Source organism: Falco punctatus (genome assembly GCF_963210335.1).
Source record: "Falco punctatus genome assembly, chromosome: 3".
Classification (NCBI taxonomy): domain Eukaryota; kingdom Metazoa; phylum Chordata; class Aves; order Falconiformes; family Falconidae; genus Falco; species Falco punctatus.
This window is the reverse complement of record NC_137582.1, coordinates 42,953,390-42,980,719: the sequence shown is the minus strand read 5'-3', so window position 1 is coordinate 42,980,719 and position 27,330 is coordinate 42,953,390. Positions and strand designations below refer to the sequence as shown.

At 37.5% G+C, this 27,330-nt stretch overlaps 1 protein-coding gene across 3 annotated transcripts in view; it reads right to left on the bottom strand.

Annotated features, from left to right (window-relative positions):
* Window positions 1–27,330, bottom strand: part of ARFGEF1 (ARF guanine nucleotide exchange factor 1) — a 96,122-nt gene that overhangs the window by 60 nt on the left and 68,732 nt on the right. For 2 of the 3 annotated variants that reach the window (XM_080380374.1, XM_080380375.1), the window contains 19 exons: window positions 24,631–24,789; window positions 24,095–24,245; window positions 20,532–20,622; window positions 19,345–19,385; window positions 19,071–19,240; window positions 18,279–18,430; window positions 17,945–18,117; window positions 16,816–16,976; window positions 16,028–16,158; window positions 14,801–14,930; window positions 13,660–13,795; window positions 13,434–13,572; window positions 8,540–8,609; window positions 6,369–6,498; window positions 5,580–5,719; window positions 5,114–5,282; window positions 4,017–4,155; window positions 2,974–3,091; window positions 813–2,253 (listed from right to left, as the gene is read on the bottom strand). In XM_080380374.1, the coding sequence (XP_080236500.1) occupies window positions 2,089–2,253; window positions 2,974–3,091; window positions 4,017–4,155; window positions 5,114–5,282; window positions 5,580–5,719; window positions 6,369–6,498; window positions 8,540–8,609; window positions 13,434–13,572; window positions 13,660–13,795; window positions 14,801–14,930; window positions 16,028–16,158; window positions 16,816–16,976; window positions 17,945–18,117; window positions 18,279–18,430; window positions 19,071–19,240; window positions 19,345–19,385; window positions 20,532–20,622; window positions 24,095–24,245; window positions 24,631–24,789 (2,565 nt within the window). In that variant the 3' untranslated portion in view covers window positions 813–2,088. Of the gene's footprint in view, window positions 767–812; window positions 2,254–2,973; window positions 3,092–4,016; window positions 4,156–5,113; window positions 5,283–5,579; window positions 5,720–6,368; window positions 6,499–8,539; window positions 8,610–13,433; window positions 13,573–13,659; window positions 13,796–14,800; window positions 14,931–16,027; window positions 16,159–16,815; window positions 16,977–17,944; window positions 18,118–18,278; window positions 18,431–19,070; window positions 19,241–19,344; window positions 19,386–20,531; window positions 20,623–24,094; window positions 24,246–24,630; window positions 24,790–27,330 lie in introns of those variants that run through there. The other variant, XR_013927003.1, reaches the window with a different exon arrangement.

The following is a 27,330-nucleotide window of genomic DNA, read 5'->3' as shown; positions in this document are numbered from 1 at the left end:
CAGAAGAAAATAAAACACAGCCCAAGAGGAAAGGCTGTACCATTGTAATTAAAATCACCTCAATTCTCCCTTTACTGACTTTGATAACTGCAATTTGGTTTTGTTCCACCCCAATTAACATTATAAGAAAACTAGTTACGGGTTGTGCCGTTTAATTCCCATCACTGTCTCTTCCATAGCTATTTTGTTGAACCACTTAGCACTTATTTTTGAGGCCTGCTGTGAACAGCTACAGGGAGATTAATTCCTCTGTGAGGAATTAATTCCTCATTCCCTTTCACAGCCTTCACGCTTCTCCCCTTTTCCCCCTTGCTTGTCGTGAGTTTTGTGGGAACACACTGGAGCACAATCCAATTCCACTTTCACTTACAAGATCAAAGATGCTGACAAGGCTTAGCTGGCTGATGTATTCCGACTCAGCAGCCAGATGAACCATAATCCCAGCCTTCCTCTCTCACCCACCCTTATTCTGGAAGTCTGTTTTATATTAATACTTGTATTAATATTTTAATCCCCAGAAAGCAAAACACAGTATTTTAGTTCCTATCTGTGCAGCACTACAGGGTTCATTTGTCTAGTCCACTTACAAGCACTTTTACTCTTCCTTTTTTTCCTGTTTTTTTAAACTTACCGTTCTTTTTCACCCTGTATTTGCCGAACAGTGGGAAGACGCATCCTAGTCAACTGCAAGGCACCCACCTTTTGGCCCCCCCGAGGGCTGGGGTTTGTTCCTTTGAAACGAGAACATGAGAGGCGGCAAAGGAAACTGTAAAACAAGTAGCTGTGGATTAGACTGGTTTTGATTGCACTGATGAAAGAGTTCAAAAACTTTATTGACCTATAACCTGATTAGAATATGCCAGATGAGAACCAAATATTGTACAGAAAGTTGTACAGAATTTTTTTTACATAGAAAACTTTACATATCTGTACCATATACATTTTGCCCATCTGAAAAAAATTTCTACATCCATTGTAATACAGAATGCTTGACAATCTTGTCTTTTAACCATCAGAGCACAATTCACAGTATGAATAAGTTTCCAATAAATTTAACCATCCCCAAACCATGCCAGATTTGTTACTTGAATATATTCCACATTAAATTCTGTACATAAGAGTGAAATCTACATCAAACAAAAAACATCTGACAGCAGACACAACCTAGACTTGTTTGCAGTGATTCAAGTTCCAGTCCTTGAAGGATCATCATTTCAATGGCTCATTATATTTAAAAGCCCTAAAACAAGTATATTACAGGTAGTTATGTCAGTTGTGATATTTCTACCTCTGTTCTTGACAAAAGTCAGCAACACTAACTTCTGGGCTACAACAAAACCAAAAAAAAAAAAAAAAAAAAAAGGGAAAAAAATCACAACCCCGAAAAATAAAACCCAAACTTCTAGTGCATTTGGTAAACAATGAAGTTGTTATGGGTTTTCGGCAAATCAATAATACAGAAATAAAACAATTCAGGAAGAACTGTATAGTGTTAAAGAGTTTATATTACAGACCTGCATCTCTGTACATTTTTCACAGAAGGATGATTACCAATGTCTCAGACAGCCTGAGTGTGCAAAAATCTTAGAATATCAGACATAGTTGCTAAATATCTTTTACCATGAACAATAATCTCCATTTTCTTTTCACTATAAACATTTTATCCTTCAAAATACAGCTCTCCTGAGTTGTACTTCTTGCAGAAGCTCAAACCTTTACATATATAGTTCTTTGGGTACTTTTTACTTTCACACCCGCCATAAACATCTGTTGCTATACTGCTGTCTAGGACAGTAAAGGATATTGCAGCCCATGCTGACAAGAGGACTGTGCTAAAAACTGGCTCTGTGCTCAGCATGAGCCAGGTAGAGAAACCGATAGAGATAATCCATCAGGAAATAAAGGGACTGGAGTGTTGCAAGCCTTAATTACAGTTGTAAGCATCTGTACCATTAACCCTTGGATACACATTGCCATACAAAGAAATCATTTTTATGGATATCCAGACAGAATGGCTCAGCTACCTGGTCCTTTGATTTAGCTGAGGAATATAAACTTTTAAACGGAGCAATACTCAGTCACTATCTGCTACTGCTTGCTTATTCCAGACTCTTGCTCTGGTGGTTGGGATATTTGGAAAACAACACCAATCCGCAGGAAAAACCTTCGTAGAACAGCTCGAAGTTCAGGAATAAGGTCAAACTGCATAATTTCACACAACAGCGGATAGTAGAACGAGGCGTGAGCCTTGAACTGAGGAGAAAACAGAAGAAATTGTTCTATTATGCATCAATACACCTCAGAAAGCGTGTTCCAAGTGAAGAATTATAAATACTCTCCCAAGTCAAGGTGAGAAACCAACCCATGAAGTGACGAGTAGAAACATCTTTATAACTGAAGCTAGCCAGTGCTAGAACAAGGCTAAGACAGCTTGTACTCTGACAGATGCTCACTGGCTACACACAGCTCTTTGCTAATGCTTATTCTGCAAGAGGAAGAGTTTTTCTTATCAGTCAAGTTTTTTTGTTGTACTTGGCCTCTTTCACTTGGTATTTCAGCCAAGTTTTGTTACAGGGAGATCTAAATATGGATTTATTTACTGCAGAATTGCTTTGGAGAAGGTCAAGGTGCTGTACACGCAGGACTGGAAACAGAAACAGGAGTTATTTCTTTGAATAAAATATCAGCCACTAATCCCCTACCTCAGCAGGAGAGGGGTAAGAGCAACTTAACACATACTCGTAAAGGATTTCAGTATCTTTTACATTTTCTCAGACACGTTTTATTTTATCACTCACTGCACCCTCACTGTGCATTACTACTGTCGGTATTTTGATGCACATTCCCTCAACAAAGCGTGTCTACAGAGCAGCAGGAGCTTTTAAAGTCAAATGTGTAACTGTGAAGAACTGGTCTGGAACTACTTCTTACCTGTAAACGTCATCTTAAATATCATTCCAAACAGTTACTTACCCTTTCATCACTTATCTTCAGGACTTTAGTCAAAAATAAGAGTAACAGATTAGTCCAGGCTTCCCGATGACTTTCTGATGTAAGAGTGAGGAAATAACTCAGAGCCTCACTGCAGACACTGAAGAGAAAAGACACAAAAACTAGTAACTAACGTTTTATTTTGAGCTCTGCTGCAGAGAAAGACCTTCGGCTTTGCAACTATACCACTGCAGAGTCCTGGTGTAGAACAGCATCGCCTTACGAAAGCTACCGCAAACCTCATTAGCAGTAGAAAGCAGTCATCTTGTTCAACTCAAAACCAGTGTCCCAGGACTTCACTATTCAATATATTGACAAAACATGATCGTGCTGTTCGTACACATATTTAAAATGTATCAAGTGCTCTTTGAGAGGTACTAAAACGCATACGACAAAATGATATGTAGACTATAAAAATTAATCTCATGCTGATGCAACCAGGTAGTTTGCAGTTCTGCTCCCTGGTCTGTAAACCTTAAAACACTTCCACTCTGTTACTGCCCTGGTTTTAAGCCCTCTAGTATTCCAACACTTGCTTAAACAACTTTGTAACCTAAAAACAATCAGGTGAACCTTAGTATTCACAGTAATGAATAACCAAAAAGCCAAAAGCTTCTGTATGCCCACAGGCTTCTTAAGCCCAGCGCTCATTTCTGCGGATGAGAACAAGCACCAGCTCCCTAAAATATCTGCAAGAAAAAAGCAGGGTTGCTAGTTGCTTTTCTTTTTAAGGAGGAGCTGGAACAAGCCCCCACCTACCCACATGCTACCAAAAAAGGTGACAAAAACCTTTGTTCTCTTCTGCAAAACGTGTAATGAGTACAAAAAGCGGACGCAGTATTAGTAGCTGGAGGCAGAGTGCTCTACACACAGCATAAAACCTCTTAATGGGAGCTGTGACTACCACCATACTGTGTTGGCTCTAGAAGTTTACTGCAAACAGAGCTGGTCTATCCTTTTAAATAAAAATAAACATTCTTTCACGTCAGAAATAACATCAACGGGTTCAGCCAAATGGACCTTACTTTAGTAGCCTCTGCTGGACTTCCTCCCATGCACTGGTACGGCTTTCATCCATGTACATACGGAACAGAATGCGCAATCCACAGGCAAGACTACTAGTCTCCTGTTTCAGAAGATTAGGCTTTGATTTGCCTTTGAAACCTAGAGAAATTCCAAGCATCCATTCAGATTGGTGTTTCATCTGACATTTTTCCTTACAGTTCCCCACTTCTCCTTCCAAACATCTTCTGCATATAGCCAGAAGAACCACCTTATGTAATTAACTTCTCACAGCATTTAGTACAATGGAGTCCTGCTAAAAATTAACCCACGTATATACGCCACAACTGTGTTTGGCACCTATTTTTATAGATGCTTCCAAGTAAAGTAGATGTGAAACCTGGGTGTATGATAAAAGTGCATTCTAACCACCCGAACAATGGACCATTTTGCCTCAGGTGTATATCTGTAGTGCTTTATTGTTTGTTTTTGATAAAAATGTCTACAATATTATTGTTTCCAAGGCCGTTACTGTATAATTAAACTCAGTTTTGCTAGTGACGAGCCATACTAGCAAAAAGCATACCCGTAAATATGAATACTACCTCAGCCAAGCTGAAGTGGTTCTGTGTATGCATACATCAATGCACAAACCAGCCTGCTGCATGTTCACAGTATGCAGTGACCATTAAAAATATTAATACAGCCAACTTTGGTGCAAGGAATAGATTAAACACAACGCTATTGAGAGTCCGTTTTTCATCTGTTTTTTTTTTTCAGAAAATGACATATTTTTCACTTATACTCTGGTAGGTAAAACAAACCCCGCTAACAAGTCTTCAGGTTTTGTGCCTGCAGCCTCCAAGCACGGGACTTGCACCCACAGCCAGGGATCAGCTTGGCAGCTGTAACCCAGTGAAACCTTAAATGTTAGGACATGAAAAAGATATTTGCACCTGCACAGATGAGGTCTCCTCCCCTTAGGGATTCAAGGGTATAAAGTTAAAGCCTGACACTCAATTTTACATTCAACATCGAAGTACGTTTCACCTATTTTTGGGTCAATTCAAAGCACGCTAACACATTCTTGCAAAATATTTCTCCAAGGTGACTGACTCACCCGCTTTCCAGAGAGCAGTTCTTTGTTCATTGTTGGAATTAAACGCTTTAGCAAATCTGTGAGATTCCAGCAGACAATCCAGAAGTTTAAAAAGCTGCTGTGATGTTAGAAAACGATACATTCCTTGATCTTGTGTATCCACATGCACATCGAAGTCTACTGCATCTCTCTGTTTTAAAAAAAAACCAGGAAAAGATGCAAGTAAAAATTCACAATTGTCTTCAGCAAGCTCCAGTCATAACTCAATCCTACCCTGTTTTCATCTTTACTCGTACCGAAACTTAAAAATGTATTAACAGTTGTGTTCACATCCCAGTTACATAAATCCCTTTGAACAATACATGTTTTAATCTCCACGGTGTGCTGCCCCAGCACAGCAAATGCAATTTAACGCAAGATACAAGCTGTTAAATCAAATAGGGCTGAAAAAAAATCAGAAAAAAAGATACCTATCAGTTCTACTTACTTGTGCTGCTGCTAGATTCTCTGCATCTTCTTTTTTGCTAGTTGCTGGGAAGAACACAATATTGTCGATAGTCTGAATGAGTTCCAGTTGTACAACACATTTGATCAAAAGAGCAGCAAATAACTTCTGTTCTGGAAATTCTTTAAAGAGAAGAAAAAGAAAATTGCTTGTTAATAAAGAACTGCAACACCTGTCTCTTTTTTGAGCTATTTTGGGGGTAAGCTGAAGAACAGCTTAACTTCAAGCACGTTCATAAATCAAGTCTGGAATCCACCCATCTGAATTACTCTTCTAAAACCAGGACTGATACCTGGTCTACTATTACCACCAGACATGAGCATTTTAAGCACCAACACATAACTTTCCACAAGTACCTTAAGGATTTGATATGTTCTCTTCAAATCAGCCTAAATACACTTCCCCCCCCCCCTGGCCCCGCTATTGCTTCTGTTGCATTCTGCACAGAAAGAACTTTGCTCTTAAGAAAAAAAATATTACTTATTTACATAACATTATAAGGTGAGTACTATTCTTAGTATTTTACTTTGGCTAAAAAGCCTGCAAGTTAGCAGCTGAATTCTAGATTTTTAAAGCACAGGTGAAAGATGTGGACCCACAAGAGACCAACAGAATTCTGTCATACTGCATGAAGACAAAACTTTAACCAGTATAGTTCTCTTCACATCACGTTTCTGAAGTTATAGCTGGGGCTATAACTAAAGGTATCAGACATCTGCTGAATACTACTCTTAATATATATAAAATGCCAAATCACTACTAAGCACGTACTTGCTGTTGGCCTGGTTTTGCTTATTTCTTCACCTACTGTGGGCCCTATGCTGGGTTGATATGGACGTCCATCTGAAGATCTAGGCTGAACAGAATCATGAATATCTACTGACTTCTGTGATATTGTATCCTGAAAAAAAGGCAAAAAAAAAATTACAGGTAATTTCTGCAAGCTAGTTGTTGATAGTATTGTGCTCTTTATACCTTAAGACATTTACTGTTTCAACACTACACTTTTTCATTCATTTTAGTCATATTTGATACCAGCATTCACAAAAGATGTGCTAAGAAGATGCCCTACTAAGAAAGCACTGAAAAATCAACAAGCAACAAATACTTAATTACACAGCAAAGTCAACGACTAGTACTTTGCACACAGGTGTTTTTGTATGCCACCCAAGCATTTAGTATGTCAGCCAACAGTCAGTTTGACTTTTACCAGTTCAAGCGTATGAGGTTTGCTGCAAGGTTTCAGTACTGGGAAATGCAGTATCTACCCCTGATTTACAACAAAAACCTCTAACAGCTTCTGTAAGAACTTGCATTCTTTTTATAATGGGTGAAAATGCTAACACACAGTTCCTAAAAGACAAGTCCAAACAGTATGAGGTATCATCAAGCCTTAATCTTTACTTGCATTTACCCCCTTGAACATTCTGAATTATAAGCTCCTACTAACATGTCTGTAGGTGCTATAGGAATTTATCAGAGTAAAACGAAGGAGAATATATGCATATCAAGGAAAATGCTTTCATTTTAAATCCTCTCACCAGAGCTGCTTCAGCAGACTTCTGCAATGTGTTCTGATTCCCCATGTTATATTGTTTTATCTTGTGAGCTAGAACTCAATGACTTTGGAAGATGAATTGTTGGGTTTTTGTTTTATTTTTTAATAAATATCTTCCTTCTTGATCAGTTGAATGTAAAGTATTAAAATCAATGATAACACCTGTTGTTTTCATTTCAGAAAGCACTCATTGAAAGAGGGAATATGTAGTGATTACTGTCCCTTTCAATAGCCCAGCACTTCTATTGGCATATATATTCCAGAAGTGCCACTGGAGACAACACATTAATTCCCTACATTGCGTGGCTAGCAAGATTTAAGTCTGCACATACACTTCCTATAAAGAACATATCAACTACTCATACCAGTAAATAAACAACGTCTTCATCTCTAATAAATATATTTTTAATAGCTATTACGTCTATAGATAGTAGAATGCTTCATTATAATTTAACTACCTGAAGAAAAGTTAGATGGAAATACTTAAAGCCTGCAAAAATTTTATCCTACCAAAAGAAAGGATCCAAAATATATTTCCTTTAACATTTATTATACAAGTTCTGTTCATTTTGAAGTCGTAAAGTGTCTTTTTACACTGAAGTAAAAGATTTTAAAAAACATTAATGTTGAACTATTTCAAAGAGAAAAGAGCTTTCAATTTATTAATGACTAAGACATTTAATATATCGGCCATTTGTGCATGTTATTATATTCAACATAAATGGATCAAAAACGTAGCCAACATCGTTAGATCAAACGCTTTATACACCAAACCACTACAAATGAGTCTATACAGAAAACACATTGTCACATGGATGTAAAACACCTGTATAATGAGAACTGGCCACTGAAAACATCTACACTCTGTTGCAAGCAAATTATGTTTAACACCCCATAAAGCTAAATGGAGGGAGTCAGTCTCTCGTAGCAGAACTCATTTGAGACCATACCCATGAACAATTTTTATATGACAGTCCTTCCACCTCCAGCATTTTCTCATCATGTCAATGTATCAAAGACAATATTGAGCAAAATGAAACAAACCCCACAAAACCAGGAAACAACTCAAACGTTAAATACAGTATTACAGAGACATACTAGGCACAGGACATTACTTCTATCATACTATCATACACAGAGAACGACCTACAGGCAACTCCCAGAAGCGACCTTCACTATAAACAAATATATATTTTTCTTTCTCAATTAATTCCTTGCTATTTTTAAACATTAAATAGCACTTTAGCTGGAAAAAAAATTTTCAAGTAAATCAAAATTGAAAAACGGGTTTAAACGAAGTACACTTTTTACTTATTCTACACCACAACATATTTGTACCAAACTTTTGCAAGCTTTTAAAATAGTTTTTATTTCAGCAGCTTACCAGTTTTTCTTTTGTATCAGAGGGAGATCCAGAGCCAAACTCCCCACTGGTTGGTCGCCAAGTCAGCAGCCTTGAAAACACAAAACCAGTACCAAATTTAGGAAGTCTGAAATACAGATCAGAACCAATACCCTAAGAAGTCAACTTCAGTACGGTGGGGTGTTTGTTTTAATTTAATGGAAGCCAACCCCCCCAAAAGAGTTGGATATAGATACTTCCATAAATTAATAAACTCATTTCAATTTTAAGTGTACATTTTCTTCATTCACACATATTGAAAATTGTGGGTTTTGTACTTCCAACGTTTCTACCAATTGCCTTGAATGGACGACTGAATTATGTGGAGGTGGCCTAATTTTTCTCAGAAATAACGGATTTTGCCTTGTTCTCTCGCACTGCCTTAAGCTTTACCTGGAGTCAGGAATGAATCTACCCCAGGACAAATCAGCATGAACGTCTGGAGATGTTTTGCATTCTCTGTTTGGGCTGTGCTTCAGCTTTGTGGTTCTACTTCCACTTAGGATTCGTTGCTGTTATGAAGTAGTAAGTCACTGACAAGACTTCCGATCTCTTCCCTGCTGTTTTCCTATAGCATGTTGCTGTCCTGAGGATCTTTGCCTTGAGCACTAAAAAATTTCTACCTTAGTTGTAACTTGTTGCGGCTGTCTGTGTCTGCCGAGATATGGGGGAAATGGGATTAAATAACCTAAGTGGCCCCATCATCTCTTGTTCTATCAACTCTATTGCTACAAAGTAAGATTAAAGTTTTTGTTGTTGCTAAGATCTCAAACTATGTATCCTCAATCTCTGTGAGGCAAGGCTTGATGGACATCTGCGCCTATGCTAAGTGAGATCTTTCTCATGGTGTTAAGGATTCTAAATTAACGTATCACTGCTCTTCATATAACTAAGGTGACAAACTGTAGACAAGAAAATACAAAAATCTGGAGGCATGCAATGAGACAGCAAATAAAGTAAAGCAGAGAACTGAACTGATTCTTGAAAGCTACCAGAACACAAACTGCGAATTATTTCTGCATTAGAGGTTGTTAAATACAGTGTAATTGATTTTGGGCTACGAAGTCTTCCATCTGCCCAAGGATGTAATGGAAGAATGAGCCATTATGAGCCAACAGAGGCCAGATTATTGTAATTTGTCTAAGGAACCAATTCTAACTCCTGAATTTCCTGAGGACAAGAGGCCATTCACCCTGGCTTTCTCAGTGCCAGCAAGCCAAACCTTGCTCTCACAAGGCTTCGGAAAATGTCTATTTAAAAAGATTTATAAACAGAATGGAAAAAAATAATCAAACAAACTATTAAAATGAGCTAATGAAGTATGGGCTGGATGAGCAAACAGTGAGGTGGACTGAAAGCTGGCTGAACAACCAAGCCAGGAGGGTGGTGATCAGGGGCATAAAGTCTAGTTGGAGGCCAGTAACGAGCAGTGTACCCCAGGGATCAGTACTGGTCCATTTCTGTTCAACATCTTCATTAATGATCTGGATGATGGGACAGAGTGGACCCTCAGCAAGTTTGCAGATAACAAGAAAGTGGGAGGAGTGGCTGATACACCAGAGGGTCATGCTACCACCCAGAGGAACCTCAACAGACTGGAGAAGCGGGCCGACAGGACCCCAAAGAGGTTCAACAAGTGGAAGTGCAAAGCCCTTCCCCCTGGGGAGGAACAACCCCAGGCACCAGTATGCTGTGGGCCACCCAGCTGGAAAGCTGCTTGGCAGAGAAGGCCCTGGGGGTGCTGGTGGACATCAGGTTGGACATGAGTCAGTAACGTGCCCTTGCTTGCAAAGAAAGCAAATGGTATCCTGGGCTGCATTAGGAGAACTGCCAGCAGGTAGAGGGAGGTGATCCTGCCCTCCCTGCTGAGCACTGCATCCAGTCCTGGGCTCCCCAGTATGAGAGAGAGACATGGACATGTTGGAGAGAGTCCAGCAAAAGGCCATGAAGATGATGAAGGCACTGGAGCATCTCTCCTATGAGAAGAGGCCAAGAGAGCTGGGACTGTTCAGCCTGGAGAAGAGAAGGGTCAGGGGGATCTCATCAATGTATATAAATCCTGGATGGGAGGGTGCAAAGAGGAGAGAGCCAGGCTCTTTCCAGTGGTGCCCAGTGTTGCACCAGAGGCAACACACAGAGAATGAAACACAGGAAGTTCCCTCTGAACATCAGAAATCACTTTTTCACTGGGGGTGACCAAGCACTGGCACAGGTTGCCCAAGGAGGCTGTGGAGCTTCCCTCCTTGGAGATATTCAAAAGCCAAGACATGGTCCTGGGGAAACATGGCTCTGAGTGGCCACGCTTGAGCAGCGGGGTTGGAACAGACCACTTCCAGGGCCCCTTCCAACCTTGTCCATTCCGTGTGATCCTGTGTTAGTAACTTCAGCTATCAAAACCTCAATGATTTTGTGGAAGCTTGAGTACACAGTTTTGGTTTTTCTAGTAAGTAATCTCTGCTGAAGTTAGTAGCCGAGTAAATATTCTAGTACTGTTTTCCAAACAAGGAAATACTATGATCGCCTCTTTTTGCAAAAAGGTAACTTGCCAAGAACCAGCAGAGGCTAGTACTGCAACTAAGAACTCCTGCAGCCAATGCTGCCAGTCTTAAATTGAAGAAGTTAGTTACACAATACCTGGAAGACATTTCGTATGAATGTTAAAAAAGGACAGATGCAATCCTATGTGATCAGATTAATCTCTGCCAGAAGACACTTTACACTCCAGAGATTCTATTTCGTCATTTAGCAATAAAGCACTTGCCCATAACACTTTCATCTATACCACTGTGTGATTGGTCCACCTTCATTTCAACATTAACCATTATGTTACTTCCAGGCATGGGAAAACAAAGGTAAAAGGAGCATTTGCTGCCTTCTCCAGGTACTGGGGCACCCTCCACAACAAGCTGGGTATAAAAACAGTGTTGCCAAAAAAAAAAAAAAAAAAGGCTGGGAGGGCAGGAAAAGCTCCACCACCAAAATAAGACAACTAGAGGGACTAAGAAATATAAATATGTAGTGCCAGCCAAACCAGAAGTCACAGAAAAAGAACCAGATCCCATAAAAAGAGAGAAGTATCTTTCTAGGACTCAAAAGAGAAGGAAAAAAACTCGGAGTACAAAATCTCCATTAAAAATACGAATGAATACCTGTATATTTTTATGATTTTTTCTTACCCATCTAAAAAGCTTCACCTTTAGTCAAATATGGTCAAAGTGAAAAGACTGTTTTCAGCAGTTTTGTGTCACCCAACAATTGTTTGGAAAAGAGCAGGCATACCTTCACCATGGGAAAGGAGACCGATTACCTATGCTCAAGGTACTCGTGTAAAACCCAAGTAACATTTACTTTACTCTGCAAAAGTTGGAAACCTCCAAGAAATGTAGAAAAGAATAATACAATCAAAGTTCTCAAAGAAGGCACAGAAAGGTAAAAAACACAGATGAGAAGGAACAGAAATCTATGGAGTCTGATACCCTCCTCAGAAAAACAACTCATTTGAAAAGCCAATGTGCCATAAACATCAAAGGGAATAATGCACATATTTCAAATCAGATATAGCTAAAGGCAACAAGAATAATCTGAATGTGTCTAAATATTAAGATATTCAAAATGTTGCTCTAGAAGGGTTTCTAAATACTTAACCTAAGTTTTGATCATAATGTGGAAACCAAAGCAAATGTTCTGCTAGTGAATATCACTTCAAAGTCTTTCAGGGTATAAGAGATGGTAAGTTAGGGCTAATTCAGTTGGAATTTTACATCCATAAATTTGGTTTATAATTTTATTTTTGGAAGTTACTGAAATGTGAAAAAAAAAATAAATCTTGCTAGCGCCCAGATGTTTTAGCTTTATTTTAGTATTATATTCTGGATGCAATTAATTCTTACCTACTCACATACAAAAGTAGGTGAGATAGTGACAGATGGATTAACTTATCTTTTAAGCATGAATGAAGCTCTCTTACAGTGCTACCTGATACATAACTAAAATTAAGGAAAGACTGATGTGCAGAAGGTTCCATTTTGCTTCGGTTTTCTTCAGGCCTGAACTAGGTGATACATAGAAGCAAAGAGTATGAACTAGTTGACAGACATAGGACAAGTAATAATACAACAGTTCAACATTAAGACTATTAGATTTGAAAACAAGCAGTGTTTCACCTCAGTGTTGGTAGGGTATGGGATAAAAACTCATCTTTGGTATAATGTTGGATGTGATTTCTTGTTATTCTGCTCTATGACATGTACGTGTATCAAACTACTCAGGAACAGTACAGCCTTGTAGCAAGGAATTTCACATAGAGTTGTAACACAAAGGGAAAGACAGTTACCAAATATACACGATAATTTTCATAAAAAGATTAGGATCCATAAAAACATATGATGGAAGTTAAACATCAACCACAGAGACTTAAATCTGTAAGACTGTTGCTCTATTTTAGTATTACCTGGAAAAAGCTTCTTCACGTGTAATTACAAGTTGCAAAGTCTGCCTATCAATAGCATTCTTCTATTACAAAAAGAAAATGACCAAAAAAATCAGATACTACTTCTCAGAAACCCCAACATTTTAAAGCTGAATCAGCTTACAGGTTTTGGGTTGGGTTTTTTTTGTTGTTGTTTTGGGTTTTTTTTTATCTCCCATATAGTATTTCTAGTTTGTAACAGCTTATCATTTACAACACAAAAGTAGTGTATCTATCACTTAATTTTATCTATCACTTAATTTATCAGTATGCTCCAAGAAAGTCTGCTTCTATTTAGTCCACACAGCTTTCTGTTCACCCCACTTATTAGATATCGAACAGTTAGAAATCAGTAAGTCACCTTAACTACATTATTTTACAAAGTATAAATATTAACAGTCATCTTACGCGTGAGGGATTGTAGTTTTGAAAATATCCAGCATGCAAGTACAAGTTTTATCCCAGATTTCTAGGGTAAACTTTTCACCATTTAGGATGACAACATTCTCCAAACAGTTTGTACCAGATCGTGCCAGTTGTTCATTGTCTGGAAAAGACAAACAGTGCATTTGTTTATTCACATTCAGCACAGTAAAATGTTAACATTGTTTAACATAACTTGGTACAGTCCTACCTTGCTGCACACACCAGTACAGCTGTGCAAATATATCATCCAAAAGAACATCACTAAGTACTTCTAAATACTGCGTAAATACATCACATATTGCATAAAGTGCATGATTGCAAGTAGTTGTCATCCATTCAGCTTTCTAGGAGGAGAAAAGAAAACATGACAACTTTGAGGTAAAACTTTCAGGATACACATCTTTGCAAGCAGGCAGATTTATGTATTTACTCAATTTGAAATGCTTTATAGTGACATACAATTCCTTTCTATCTCTCCAAACCCCCACAACTTGGAGCCCCAACTTAAGCTTTGCTAACTGGCAGGTTTAAAAAACTACAGAAACAGACAAACAACTATTCTCAGAGACAAAATTACAGGACTGACAAGCACTTACCATTATGAGATACCGAGTTTGACATTAAACATAGTGTCTAACCCTAGCTCAAGAGTTTAACACCAAACTAAGTTTTCCGTGTTTCCTCTACATATTTTCCAAGGGATAAAAACTTAAGAGAGTAAGATGCCCTTCTACAAATACTCACACAGAGCCTCCCAAATAGCTGACAGTTGCGATCAAACTTCTAATATTAGTAATTTACACAGTTTACATTAGTAAGCTCACTTCTGTTTCACCTCCTTGTAAGGACAGTACCTGGTCCTGGTTTGGCAGGTCAGAACCTGTTTGGCTAGTCAAAAGGCTGCAGCGAAAGCGCAGTGCTGTTCTGGGGATTTGTTTATCTGTTTGTTGGTCATCAAAAAGTTTTGAACTAGTAGAACTCATTTCTTCTAACTGTGACTTCACTGCTGATTACAAGCCTCATTCCACTGAGCGTGTTGCCATGAAGTCATGTGTGTCTCAGATTCCAGACATCACATGCAAAAGCTGCAGTTCTTCTTACAAACTCTAGATAAGTTGCATTTTATGCTTTTTTCTGTTGTTCGTAGTGTAAACTACTAGGCCTTTTACATACATGGTTTACGAAAAATGATAGAAGTGACAACACCTCCAACAGAATGCTAATAAAATGAGCAAAAAAGGTCAAAGTTTTGATGTTTGCCTTACATCACTTGATAAGCTATATTACTAATCAAGTTTTCCACTGCAAATATAGATCTCTGGTAAATTATCTTCCCCCACTTTTTTCACCTCAGTCTGCTGTTCTGGCAGTTTCATGTTGTCAAATATCCTGAAGACAATCCGAAACAAATCTTGCCACCAGTGTTTCTCGTAAGTATGGCCGTATGTCTTCATTATTTCAAACATTACTGTTAAGCCCCTGAAATGAAGAACGAAAAACATATATTAAGAGTTACAAAAAGACATGTACTAGGTCAAACTGCAACAGCATAACTCAAATATCGTCAAGAACATTATACATTGATCACTAGTACACAAAAATTAAGTAGAAAATCAGCTTATTTAAAAAGCACTTAGAAGCCACAGGGTATAGCCTGAAAATACTTTTGAGAACTGTGGTAATGTCAAATTAAAGTACGAAAACAATTTCTTCACAAAGGACCACAAAAATAAAGGAACAAGTAGTTCCAGGTATGAAGTAAAAAGACCTAGAAGCAAGTATTAATCTTTATTAGCTATAAAGGGAGTCCAGATGCACACTAAAATGGAATATGCAATGGGGGCATCTTTCATGAAATGAAACATCATACATTTATATTTACTAATGAATAGAGAGGATCAATATTGCCACTGGAAGAATAAAGATTTGAATGTTCATCCCATGTAATACTTTATTTAAAAATAAAGGGAGGGATTTAATGCATATTGACCATTTAGAGTTGACCTTCCATGTTAAAATAATGCTTGCTTGCTATATGTTAGGAAAATCAGAAGTTAACTTCTACATCTTACTGTGCTCTATACAGAAAATGCCTCCATTGCATCTGATTTTAAGTTCAGCTGAGCTGTTTTAAATAGTTTACAGGTTCTATAATAAATGTGAAACAGTCACTGTTAATTTTAATTTATTTAAGCCTTAACTTATTTTCAAATGAACTATTTAAATAGTTCTTGTTATTTCATGGCTGTAAATCCTAAACAGGCATTATTAGAATATTCAACTTTGAAGAAATGCAATACTTATCTATTTAATATAATGCAATTACAACCATGTAACTTCTTTATTTATTGTAATGGAAGGTATAAATTTCCTATGTAAAGAATGCAGATGTGATTTCTACATTCCAGCATCTATTAAAAAGGTGTTTTGAAAAGTCTGGTGTTCCCACAGTGGTATCACCCAAATTAAATATGTAAGTCATTTTATGACAGTTACATTTACTAAGAAGAGTCATCTCTATTTTAAAAGTATAAAGTAAGCCTTTTAAAATTTGAATTACAAATACTGATTGTTACCTGGTTCTTACATCTAATTTGCATCTATTGATGATACAGGACAACTCAAACAGAATAGGGAACCATCCTCGCACCCACACTCTGTCTTCGGGAGCTACATTCATATCATCACTCGTGTATTCCTTGAACGCCTTTAGAAGAAAACAGAAGGTTATACAGAGTCATTTGGACCGTACATAACAATCTCTGCTATGCTAGTATCACACCCTGATGCTTCAGGAGAGCTGGCAATCAAGATAATACTGAGCAGGTGAAGTGTTTTTCAAGGTAATTCTTAGTAGATCATGAAAAATAAACTAGAAAAACAAACTAAAAGAATAAATGTGATGATACATTCAAGCATCAGGTTTTGCTTGCAGTTCAGTGTGAGTCTTTTACTCTCTTTTTACAGAGACAGCACCCAAAGTGAGGATCTACCATAACATTTTGAGGATATCAAGCATTTTTGCTTACGCCGTTACCCTCAGTGGACAGCAGATCCTGAGATAGGCTGATGATTTCCAGCAGCTCTTAGGAAAGCTAGCCACCAGCTGAAGTGCGTGGATGGGGATGGGTGGGTGGGGGAATAAAATTAAAAAATAAAATAAAATAAATGAACTGCTGGCATTTTCAAAGTATTAATTGGAATTAATTCGTGGAATTTTATACTCCTATTGCTTCTGAATAAAGTACACGTCTCATTAATCTCTGAAACCTGAAGGGAAACAAATAAGGTTAGCACAATCTTGTTTTCCTTCTAAAAGCACTATTGATTAAAGCACTTATAATTTAGTTAATACAGACTATACCTGAGGTCTATCAGATACGTATTTTGCACAGTGGCGAATGAGGCGGATCGCTTCCATACTAGTATCTGGAAATGCTGCATTGCAGGCAAATTCAGACAAGCACTTTACTGCATCCTGGAAAGAATCTATAGTTGCTGGGAAGTGTTTTTCAAACACAATTGCTGGGAGAAAAGTGTGGACAAAAGAAAAGAAGTGTCATGCTTTAAAATCTATTAATTGTAATATAAACTGACTGTAATAGAATTCATGAGAGACTGGTTCATTGATTGGTGCTGTCAAATGCTTGAGTAGTAATAAAAAAACAAATGCTCAACAATAACAAAAAAATCACCTCACCTAAAGGGCATTTATTTCGACAGTAGTAAGTGTCTAAAACAAGCTGTGGTAGCATCTAGTCTGTAGGGGGGAAATGTAACAGTTCAGCAAAAAGAGAGCAATACCCTTACTGCTTAGCATTAGTCTGCATGGTCAGAGCTTAAGAGGGCTACACAAAGTGTGGAGTTACATCTGCAAAAGGACTTCCCTCAGCAATAGGGTCTTATTGCCTCGATTTTAAACAGCCACACTTTCGAGGTGAAAAACATTCTTCATCAATGCTGAAACAGTTTTAGGAACTTGCAGAGGCTGAGACAGAATAAAGAGATCCCTTGTGGCGCTTAAAGCATGAGGATCTAGATTAGAATGGGAAGAGAAAAAAAATAAATGCTAGTGCCACCTAGCTCAGCACTTTCTCCTGAACAGGGCTGTAGACAAGCACAATCCAGAAACAAGGAAAAAGGCAGGCAAACAACAAAATAGTAAAATGGCTACATATTTTTTTTTCTGGGGGAAAAAATATAAAATTATTAAATGAAAACGTACACATAAAAGTAAAATTAGCTAAGGCTTGACTTGTTTTACTATGGAAAGCTACAGATAAATTTTTTAAAAGGCACAAAGGAAGACAGATTAACTATCATCTTACTGAATTATTTTCCTAAGTATTTCCCCAGAGGATGGGTTGAAAAGTGTAAGATACTGGTTCTAAAGCATGAAGTGGGCTTTACTATGCAGGCTGTAAAGCCAACAGATAAATCAGTCTCTGAAGTCACATACACTTTCATGACACCTGAATGTCATCAGTACTCACTGACAATGTGTCCTGTAGTCTGGAATGCAAGTTCCACTATACTTTCATCCTGATCTGAGGCTGCCAGATGAAACACTGAAAAAATGTTTTTCCAGCCAGAACGAATGTTAGCAGCCTGGGAGTTTACCATCTGTGCGATACACCGTACAACCATGTCTCGAATAGTAGGAGACCTAAATTAAGATAACAAACAATAATTGTTCAAACTAAATTACATGATCAATTAGAATAGCGTAATTCTTCAGCAACTGGTTGTATAAAAGCGATTTGAAACATTAATTGCAAAAGTTGGTGCTTATGATCCCAGGCGATTAATTTCATTGTATGTTATTACCTGTTTCTCTTCATGATATGTTCAAATGGTCTTAGGAAGTCCTTCTGGAATCGGAAATTAGCAAGTTCTCCTTTTTCCAAGAACTTCATTGATAATTGCCTTAATGAGTCCACTGCAAAAATAGCTACATCTTCATTGGGATTGCAGCCAACCTGATAATGTAGAATAGGAATGCATAGTAAGCTTGCATCAGAATTCTTATGGATTCACACCAAGCTGCCTCTACATTTGGTAACTGAGAACTAAGCAGTACTAGAAAATTAACAAACTTAAGTAGTAGACGATTCCGCGAACCACATTGTTAATGCAATTCAATAATCCCTAACCAATTTCAGCTATATTCTACATTATATACCCTAGCATTTAAAACTTTCTAAAAATAAGTAAGCTGTCTAGAAAGACTTCAAGAAGCTGTATTAAAAACACATGTCAAACATTCACCTTATACATAGTCAATTTAGACTTGAACAGAAACCAACCTTCTATCCCAAGCTTCATAACACACCCCCAAAAATTAGAACACATAACTAAAGGCAGCCTGTTCTAGACCCAGAGCATGATAAATAACTTAATATATACTTCTCCTTTTACATTGATTATATTGTGTACCTCTATCTTCTTACAGGCCTTTCCAGCTTTACAATTTTTGCTGTATTTTAAGCTACTTATACAGAAAGACAGAAAAAACCAGCATAATTCAGACAAGCACATGCTTTTCTAACAAAGCTCTAAATAAAATTTATTTGTATTGGTAATTCAAGGAGTATGCAGTATAAACATTAATGGGGATACCTTATTAAAATGATCTCCAATAACTTCCCAGATTCTAGACCACTGTAGCCTTATCCGGCCCATGTTATAGTAAGAAATCTCTACTATCTTCTGCAGACTAAACATTCGAGGGTGGGTAGCAGACAGCAGTTCATCCATAGATACGGCACATAGCCAGCGAACGAAATCCACTATGAAATGCACACAGATTTTAATGCAATATTTTTCCAAGTTTTAAGGCAAAGCTTCTTTGTAGTTTACAGGGGGTGGGTGGGGTGGGGTGGACAAAACGTACCAATAGCGTTTCCATCCAACCTTGTAGATCCCGTAAATATTCTGTAAAGTGCAGTTTAAGACATTGTTACAATTTCTTAATTTACTAAATACGTATTCAAGTTTTTTTAAAAAAGTATATAGCCATCTCCTGACTACTTTGATTTATTTAAAAAAAATTAGTAACTGTGGAAAAATAATGAGCTTTGAAAATCAGAAATATTTCAATTATTTCTAATATTTTTTAAGTAACTCCCATAAGCATGCATGGAGACTGGGAGGTAAGCATTGTTTCTAATACTATCTGCTCTTGACAGTGACTGATAAATAATGTCACTAGTTTATAAACTATTCAGCCCTGCTCCAAACACAGAAGTCAAACTTCTCCGACAAACAGATACTGGAAACACTCCATTATGAAGTGGAGAAAAATACTGCAGATCTAAAGAGCTATTTATTATGCATTTGACATTAAGCCTCTAGATCACTTGATGTAATTTTACTGCAAGGCAACTTTCATGGAGCTGAGATCAATGTTGCTGCCTATACTCAGTCACAGAAATGCTTGTAAGCCTTCAGAATGATACCCCTTTGTGATTGTCAATTTTGACAAATCATGTTTTCTGATTTCTTATATGCTGAGAGAGCAAGATGCATTAACACTGCAGTCTGATCAGTACTTTATGGTCTAAACAGGGAATGTTTATGATATGCATCATGCCTGATCAAATCCAGTTATGATAAACATGATGCACAGAAAGGAAGACTGGAATAGCAATTTTGGTAATATAAGACAACATCTACATAACCTAGAGGAAAGCAGAGAGTCAGTAATTACATTTAGGAGAAAAAAGGGTCTGTCAATAACATTCCCTGTACTAAGGCAAAATGAGATTTGCTATATGTTAACATATTTAGCAAATCAAGATTCACCAGACAGTACAGCAGTCTTCATTCTGCAACCCTCCTGTAATAATTCTGCATCAATAAAAAGGCTTCTTGCTTAATCTTTGTTCTCTTCCTTCTTGCAAAAATACTTCTCCATAAGAAAGGAAAACACCCACAAAACGAAAAGGACTTTAATATGGTACTATTTATGCATTTTTTTTCAAATAGGGGTAAATTAATAATAATGTCCTGTTATTAGCAGAGAGTATTCAACTATTGCTCAAAAAGCTTGAGATGGCAACAGCAAATTTAATACAATACCTGTCTACAGCAACGACAACGCTTTGGGAGCTAGTTTCACCAATGGATTCCTGAATACTTGCTATCTGCTTCCAATCCACGTTTCCACCAACTATAGTGAACAAAATTTGAAAAACAGGTAAGAAAACACAGAAAGGGCTAGGAAGAAAGAGGAAGAGAAGTCATGCCACTACCAGTATAATGAAATATATTTTTTCACAAATATATTGATCCCCAAAAAAAGAGAAGTACATTATTAATTTCCCTTGCATGAGCTGGGCATCTCAGTGAACAACTGCATGTTGTTCTAAGTCCTAATTCTCTAGATTCTCTATCCATTTATAAACTATATCAGTCTCAAAAAATTGTCCACTATTCTTAACAACGCTATAAATAGACAGAAGTGCAAAAAATTCAAAAGCACAAGAACCACCTTTTCCTCTCCATCTTTCAATGGATCTTTGGTAATTCTGCTACTGAAAATACACAAGAGATGACGGAGAATACTGGACAGAGCAGAACCTTTCACACTTTGTTAGCAGCAAGGAAGTAAATCCAGCGTGGTAGGTTTTCTTTTTAATCATTCACAGAGGAAAACTTCATCTTAAAGCTACATCTCAAGTACACCAAAATTATCACCTAAAAATAGTGAGAAAATTCTTTAAATAAAAACCCAGTATTTATTTTAGTGGACAGAAACCCATAACTGGGAAAGCTAATGTTAAGAAAACGCTAACTTCAAGCAGGCAAATTTCTGAATTTTCTAGCAATCTCTAAGCTCCCGTCAACCCCCCATCAAAAAAACAGAGCAGGAATCTTGCAACCACTCTTGGTAATTCTACCTACCATGTATTTAGGTGTTTGGGTTTGGGTTGGTGGGGTTTTTTTCTTTTTTTTTTTTTTTTTTTTTTTTCCCCCCTCCTTAGGCAGCCTATCAGAAAGATAGGGAGAACAGAAGACTGAAAAAATGCTAGCGGTTCTGTCCTCAGAGCTTTGCCGAAACGAAAAGTTCTCATGTTTAAGACTGCCTCCCGAAAGTCTGCCTCTGAGTCTTGCAGTGTTCTACGCTTGGGGGCGGCTGGAGATGACTGTCTGTCAAATCTAGATAAACTGACCCATCTGAAGTATTTTTAAGGGCATTTATGTACAAACCTTCCTGTATATACATGCGTACATACGTAAATTTATACTAGTATTTCAGCAACTTATAATACTGTTAGGTTTGGTCAAGACTTCTCTTGTAAGCACACAAGCTGCCAGTATCAAATTAGCTTGAATCTTGGTAATGCTTCAGCTGAGAAAAATACCAGATGAGCAGCTGTGTGAAGTGAATTTGAAGGGCTATTTCCAAGAAGTCTGGTAACCCTAGCCAACTCTGCCACTTTACATAAGAAATCTTTATTATCATAGGATTTATAATTAATACCGGAAAACCTAAACAGACAGCAGATTTCTATTCTAACAGTTACAAGACCCTTTACCATGAAATGTTAAGAATTGCCTATGTTATTCTGCTTTATGAAAAACTGATTCCTCAGATTCCCATTGTCTAAAGAGAATTTCTGGTTACCTAAGAAGTACACTATGGCTATGCCACAGCAACAGGTTTTGTCTTCCAAGTTTGTGAATAGGAACTACAGCAGAAGAAAGCTGAACTTCACAGTTCAAATGTAGATACCTGAAGAGTACACAGTAAATGAGCAAAGGGGTTTTGGGGGTTGGGTTTGTTGATTTTTTGTTTTGTTTTGTTTTTTTTTTAATAACCCACACTTTAACTTCAGCAAGAAAAGTGAATGCTGCAGCTTATGCATGTCTGATTTTGCAAGCAGATTTGAAAGATGGAGGTTCTGTGTCACCAGACTGCAACTTCACTTACTCTAATTAAACAATTGTTTTCTTTTAAAATATGTGCCTGTATATATGGACATATGTGCTACGGGTTCTTCACAGGAATTTAGGTTAATGGGAAGTATAAGGAAATTGAAGTATTTGCAACACAGGATTTGTGGAGAACAGTGAAAAACCTAAAACAACTGCAAAAAAGACTATGTTCTAACATCCCTTAAGTGTATGAAAACCAAATTCCTTTTAGTTAGGCATTTCCCTGTAAGACTGGAGGGGTATTATTTGAGGGGGGGGGGTGTTAATAAAAAAATAGGTTAAGTTTCCATATGTGCACTGTAACAAGCATTTCAGAAATCCATTTCAGAGAACAACATGTTATGCATTTGGGCATACACTATTTTCCTTGGAAGTGTAGTTGACAGAGGGGAAAAAAGTCTTTACGAGTTGGATCTATACCAACAACTAGCAAGTATGATTTAGAGACACCTGACTACAGTTTACATTCTTGAGCTATTAGGACTTAAAATTTTTAAAGGCCAGTCACTTAAGCATAAAGAAACTGCCAGCACTTGGAGACAGCCCAGCTGGATAGGTCACTGGGGAACACTAAACTGGAGGATGCATATTAGAAGGGCAGGAAGAAGCTCAGTATACGAGATGTTGGCAGATGCATTAATTTCCAGGCATAAGCCTCACTGTAAGTAACATAAATCTTGCTTCAGCAGCTCTTGGCAAGGTGAGGGGAGTAGAGTACATAGAGGCAGGCCAGAGGAGAGCACTATGGGAAGAAAAGGACTGACCACAGAGTAAGAAAAACCTGTCTGAGGAGAACACAAAGCCAGACAATTAGGACAAGCTGAAGGCTGAGATCAGGGAAACTAGTAAAATAATTATTACTTCTCAAAAAAAAAAAAAAAAAAAGAAAAGGGAAGAAAGAAAATTTACATGAAAAATTGAGGGAAACCAGCTTTTGCTGGACTGTGGGTGAAATGGTTCAAAAGGCTGGAGACACTGAGCATTATACTAAAATTGAAACTTCCTAACAGTCAAATGGAGTTACATATCCTTCCTTGACACTTCCATAGTTCCCCAACACCCTAAACCAGTAAGTCTTTAGCTGCGTTGCTATTTAAAAAACCCAAATTAACCAATACCTTTTTAAAGATGATTTAAGGGAAGACCAGTATACTTCTTTAGGAGGATAGGAAACATCATCTCATTTATGAAGTAATTTTTTTTTAAGTTGGCCTGAGAGCCAAAAGGTACTTATTCAGTATCAAAGTACCCAACGGAGGAGGAAACAATTTCACAATTTAAGCCAGACTAATCTCCCACTTGGTTTGAATACTGTGTGTTTCTCACAAAATTTCCTAACAGGGTGATTAACCTACACATACTAACTTGCCAGTTTGGTAAAATACTTGGTGCACTAACGTTGCAATATTACTAAATCTGGTCATACCATCAGCAATCCATTCTTACTTGGTCAGCTGTATGTTAATAGAAATGAGTAATGCATCACTCACATTTCCCTCTCCCCTATCCTAGCAATAATACTTAACAGAGCAAAAAAAATATCCAGAAATAGGAATAGGTTTATCCAAGTTAGTTTTACAAGGACTACTTCATGGTCTCGTCTCTGAACCGCATAGTCAACCATAATGAAAACAAAGGACAAACTTTACTATCTGTCTGAACAAAGCCAGTTAAAGTAAATCCTTCATGTCTGCATTACTTACCCAGTCCCAGCCCCACAAATTCATCGGGTGCCTGATCTTTTGTTCCAGTAAGAGAACCTTCCCTGCCACGCACTGTCCCTGAGATGTAGCGAGGTTTTACTCCAGTTCCTATTAACTGTGCCAGTTCAAGTTGACTGATGCATTTCAGAATCTGTTCCAGAGCATAAAGACATTGTTTATCAACAAAAAGCAGTTTAAAATACTAAAAAATAACTAAACAGAAACCTAAAGGCAGAGCTTTAGACACACCCCCTGCCCTGAACAACCAAGGTCAGGCAACTATTTCTGCTCTTCTGACTAAAATTAGTATTAATGTAAATACTATTGGATTAGTCTCTCACAATTTTATTTCTCACTTGGACATGTTTTGCTACTTTATTGGCTATACAATGTGTAATTCTACACAATGTATGTACAAATGTATATATGCAGCACTTATCTAAAAAGCACTGTATTTATGCATAAACAAGTACACTACTCTGTTTAAAACCAGTACACGTGCTTTCTTACAGTTCAAATACAAACGACTCTTGTACCTCATGCCAGGAATTTCCTAAATAGTTTCCATCTGTATGAGCCACCGTGATGAGAGTTTTGATTGTGTCAATATTCTTCTGCTTCATTTCAGTAATACCAGAACTCACTGTAAGTAACGTAAATCTTGCTAATGCTTGGACATAGGCATCTCTTTCAAGCTACAAATGGGAGAGAAAAAACAAACCAAACAAACCTCTTGTAAGCGTTTTCTCAGTTTCTTGCTTAGTACAATCAGTGTGGTTTCAGCAAATATACTGTTTACCTTTCTCTTCCTAGAACTTAATTTCCAAAGCATTCTACATAATGAAAATATCTCATGTTCTTTTGCAGTAAGCTGTGGAATAAAATCAGGCTCCCACTCTTCAGGAACGTGAAGTGTAATGTCTGACAGCATAGAACATATAGGTGGTTGTTAGGTTTTTGGGTTTGGTCTTTTTGGATTGGGGGAGGCTTTTTTTGGGAAACAGGATGCTGTTTAAGAAATAGGATTCTTTAACTATGCTTTTAATATTCTTGTAATGGACCTACTCTGGAAATGCTGCCCTATTAGCAGACCCTCTCAAACTGCAGGTTTTTTTTTGGTCACAGAATCTAGATAATGTACTTAAACAGCATGTTTTTTTTAATTTCACAAACCAGCTCAAATTGTATTATCTAATCTACTCCATCTGGAGCACCTCAGAAGCTTGTGAGATGAGACTGTCATGGGTGGCTGAACAGCAAGTGATCTATAGTCTAGGCAGGTAAAATCTCACAAAAAAAATGTTCTGCAGGTATGTACCAGATTTTTATGTACAGTGCATCTATAAACACCAAAGGAAACTCCTCAGATCTTATGTAATTTGAAGTACTAATTACAACAGTAAAAAGAGGATTACAGCTGAGGCTCACAAGTGCATTTCACTCTCCTGTTATGTACGACATGAAGGCCATAAAGCCAAATCGTTCTATGTCAGAGAAACAAATGACAAGTATGAAATATATTTAACTGTTTGGATGTTTAAGACTGTTTTTAAATAAATAAAAAAACCCCACCAACTCTTTGAGCATTTAATAAAACCAAATACAAAATATTTCAGAAAAAAGTCCTGGGAAGAATGTCTGTTTCATTGAGAAAACATGAACCCCACAACAGCGGGCAATGACAGAAGGGATGGATTCTCACAGAGCCACATAGCATGGCTGCCATGTTCAAATCCAACTACTACTACAGGGTACACTGGCAAAGGCACAGCACATGATTGATAAGCACAGAAAAATGGAATTTTCATGGAAAGAATACTAAGCAAATAAGCTTTAGAGTCCACCAACTGTGTTATCTTCCGTAAAAGGAAAATGTTTTCAGTCCTACCTTCCATCTCTGTAACGTACAGATATTCCCTCTCTGCCCCTTTTTCTAAGCCACTGAAGTATGAGAAAAACAACTAAACAATGTGTCCATCAACTAAAAGTAAAACCAGATGATATAACAAATCAAGTAAGTCCTTTTGATGAGTATCTTGTCCCAGATGCTTGAAGACAAAAGCCAGACTCTGTGACAGTCTAAGATTAAAAACATAATTAAAACCAGACTCTTTAATTGACGTTTTAGAGGTGAACATGCATAGCTTAAACTACATGTGTGCTTTGGGAATTTTCTTTAAACTAAATGCCTTCAGCTCCCTCCATTATCTTTTAAGGTCTATAAACTAATGTTAAGAGACCAATTTTAGCTTTGCATGTTTATTCAATGAAATAAGCACAAGAGGAAAAACCTGCTTCCAACAGAAAAGATCCGTAAGTCAGCCCAAGTACAGATTTACCAGTGTCCTTCAAACCACCCAAGCTATCTGTGTCTGAACTCAGACAACACTGCCATCTAATCAGGACCCTGTGCAATGGAATCATCCTCCAACATACCGACATCACCAACAAACCAGTATTGTTTTTAATGATGACAACAAACAGAATTCCCAAGAAGGAATATTGCTTACGCTGAAAATACAAATTTTTAAATTTCAGCAAATAAGAAGTGTTGTTTGTCCCAAGTCAGTTGAAGGGTAGGACTGATTCTAGTACATTTTTGGAGCATGGGTATCTTAGAGCAAACACATCCTTACCCTCCCCACCCAAGGCAGGCCACTGCAGCACTGGGAGCTAACCTCTGCAGCTGCTGAAAGTGGTATTTGTACCAGCTCTGCTTTTGCAGCTTAGAAACAAAAATAACAGGAATGTGAATTTCATTGAACAGCTGCAGGCTCCAGGGAAGGTTTTGTTAATGAAATTTTAAAGTCTGTTTGGTGGGGGGCACAGGGAGAAAATGAAGTGGAAGGACAGGAAGAAAGGAAACCTTACATGATCTCAAATGCACTTTTTGAAGCAGCTGTATCAGAGATTCCAATGTGTCTTTCCACGTTAGTGATAAAAAGTTACCTAATTTTCTGAATACAAATGCAAGGAGAGAGGGAACCACAGCATTCACTGTCATATCATAGCTCAACAGTTTTTACTTAAAGTTAGTCTTACAAGGTTTTGGGGTTTTTTGAGTGTTTGGTTTTGTTTTTTTTTGGGGGGGGGGGCGTGTGTTTGTTTTTTTTTAAAATTTTCAATGTACACATGAAGTAATGCAATGTCAAACAGGAATATTGCTTGTCCCTCTCTTCAGCTATCCCTACAACGGACTTATGGCAGATCATGTATTAACTAATAGTTTACAATAA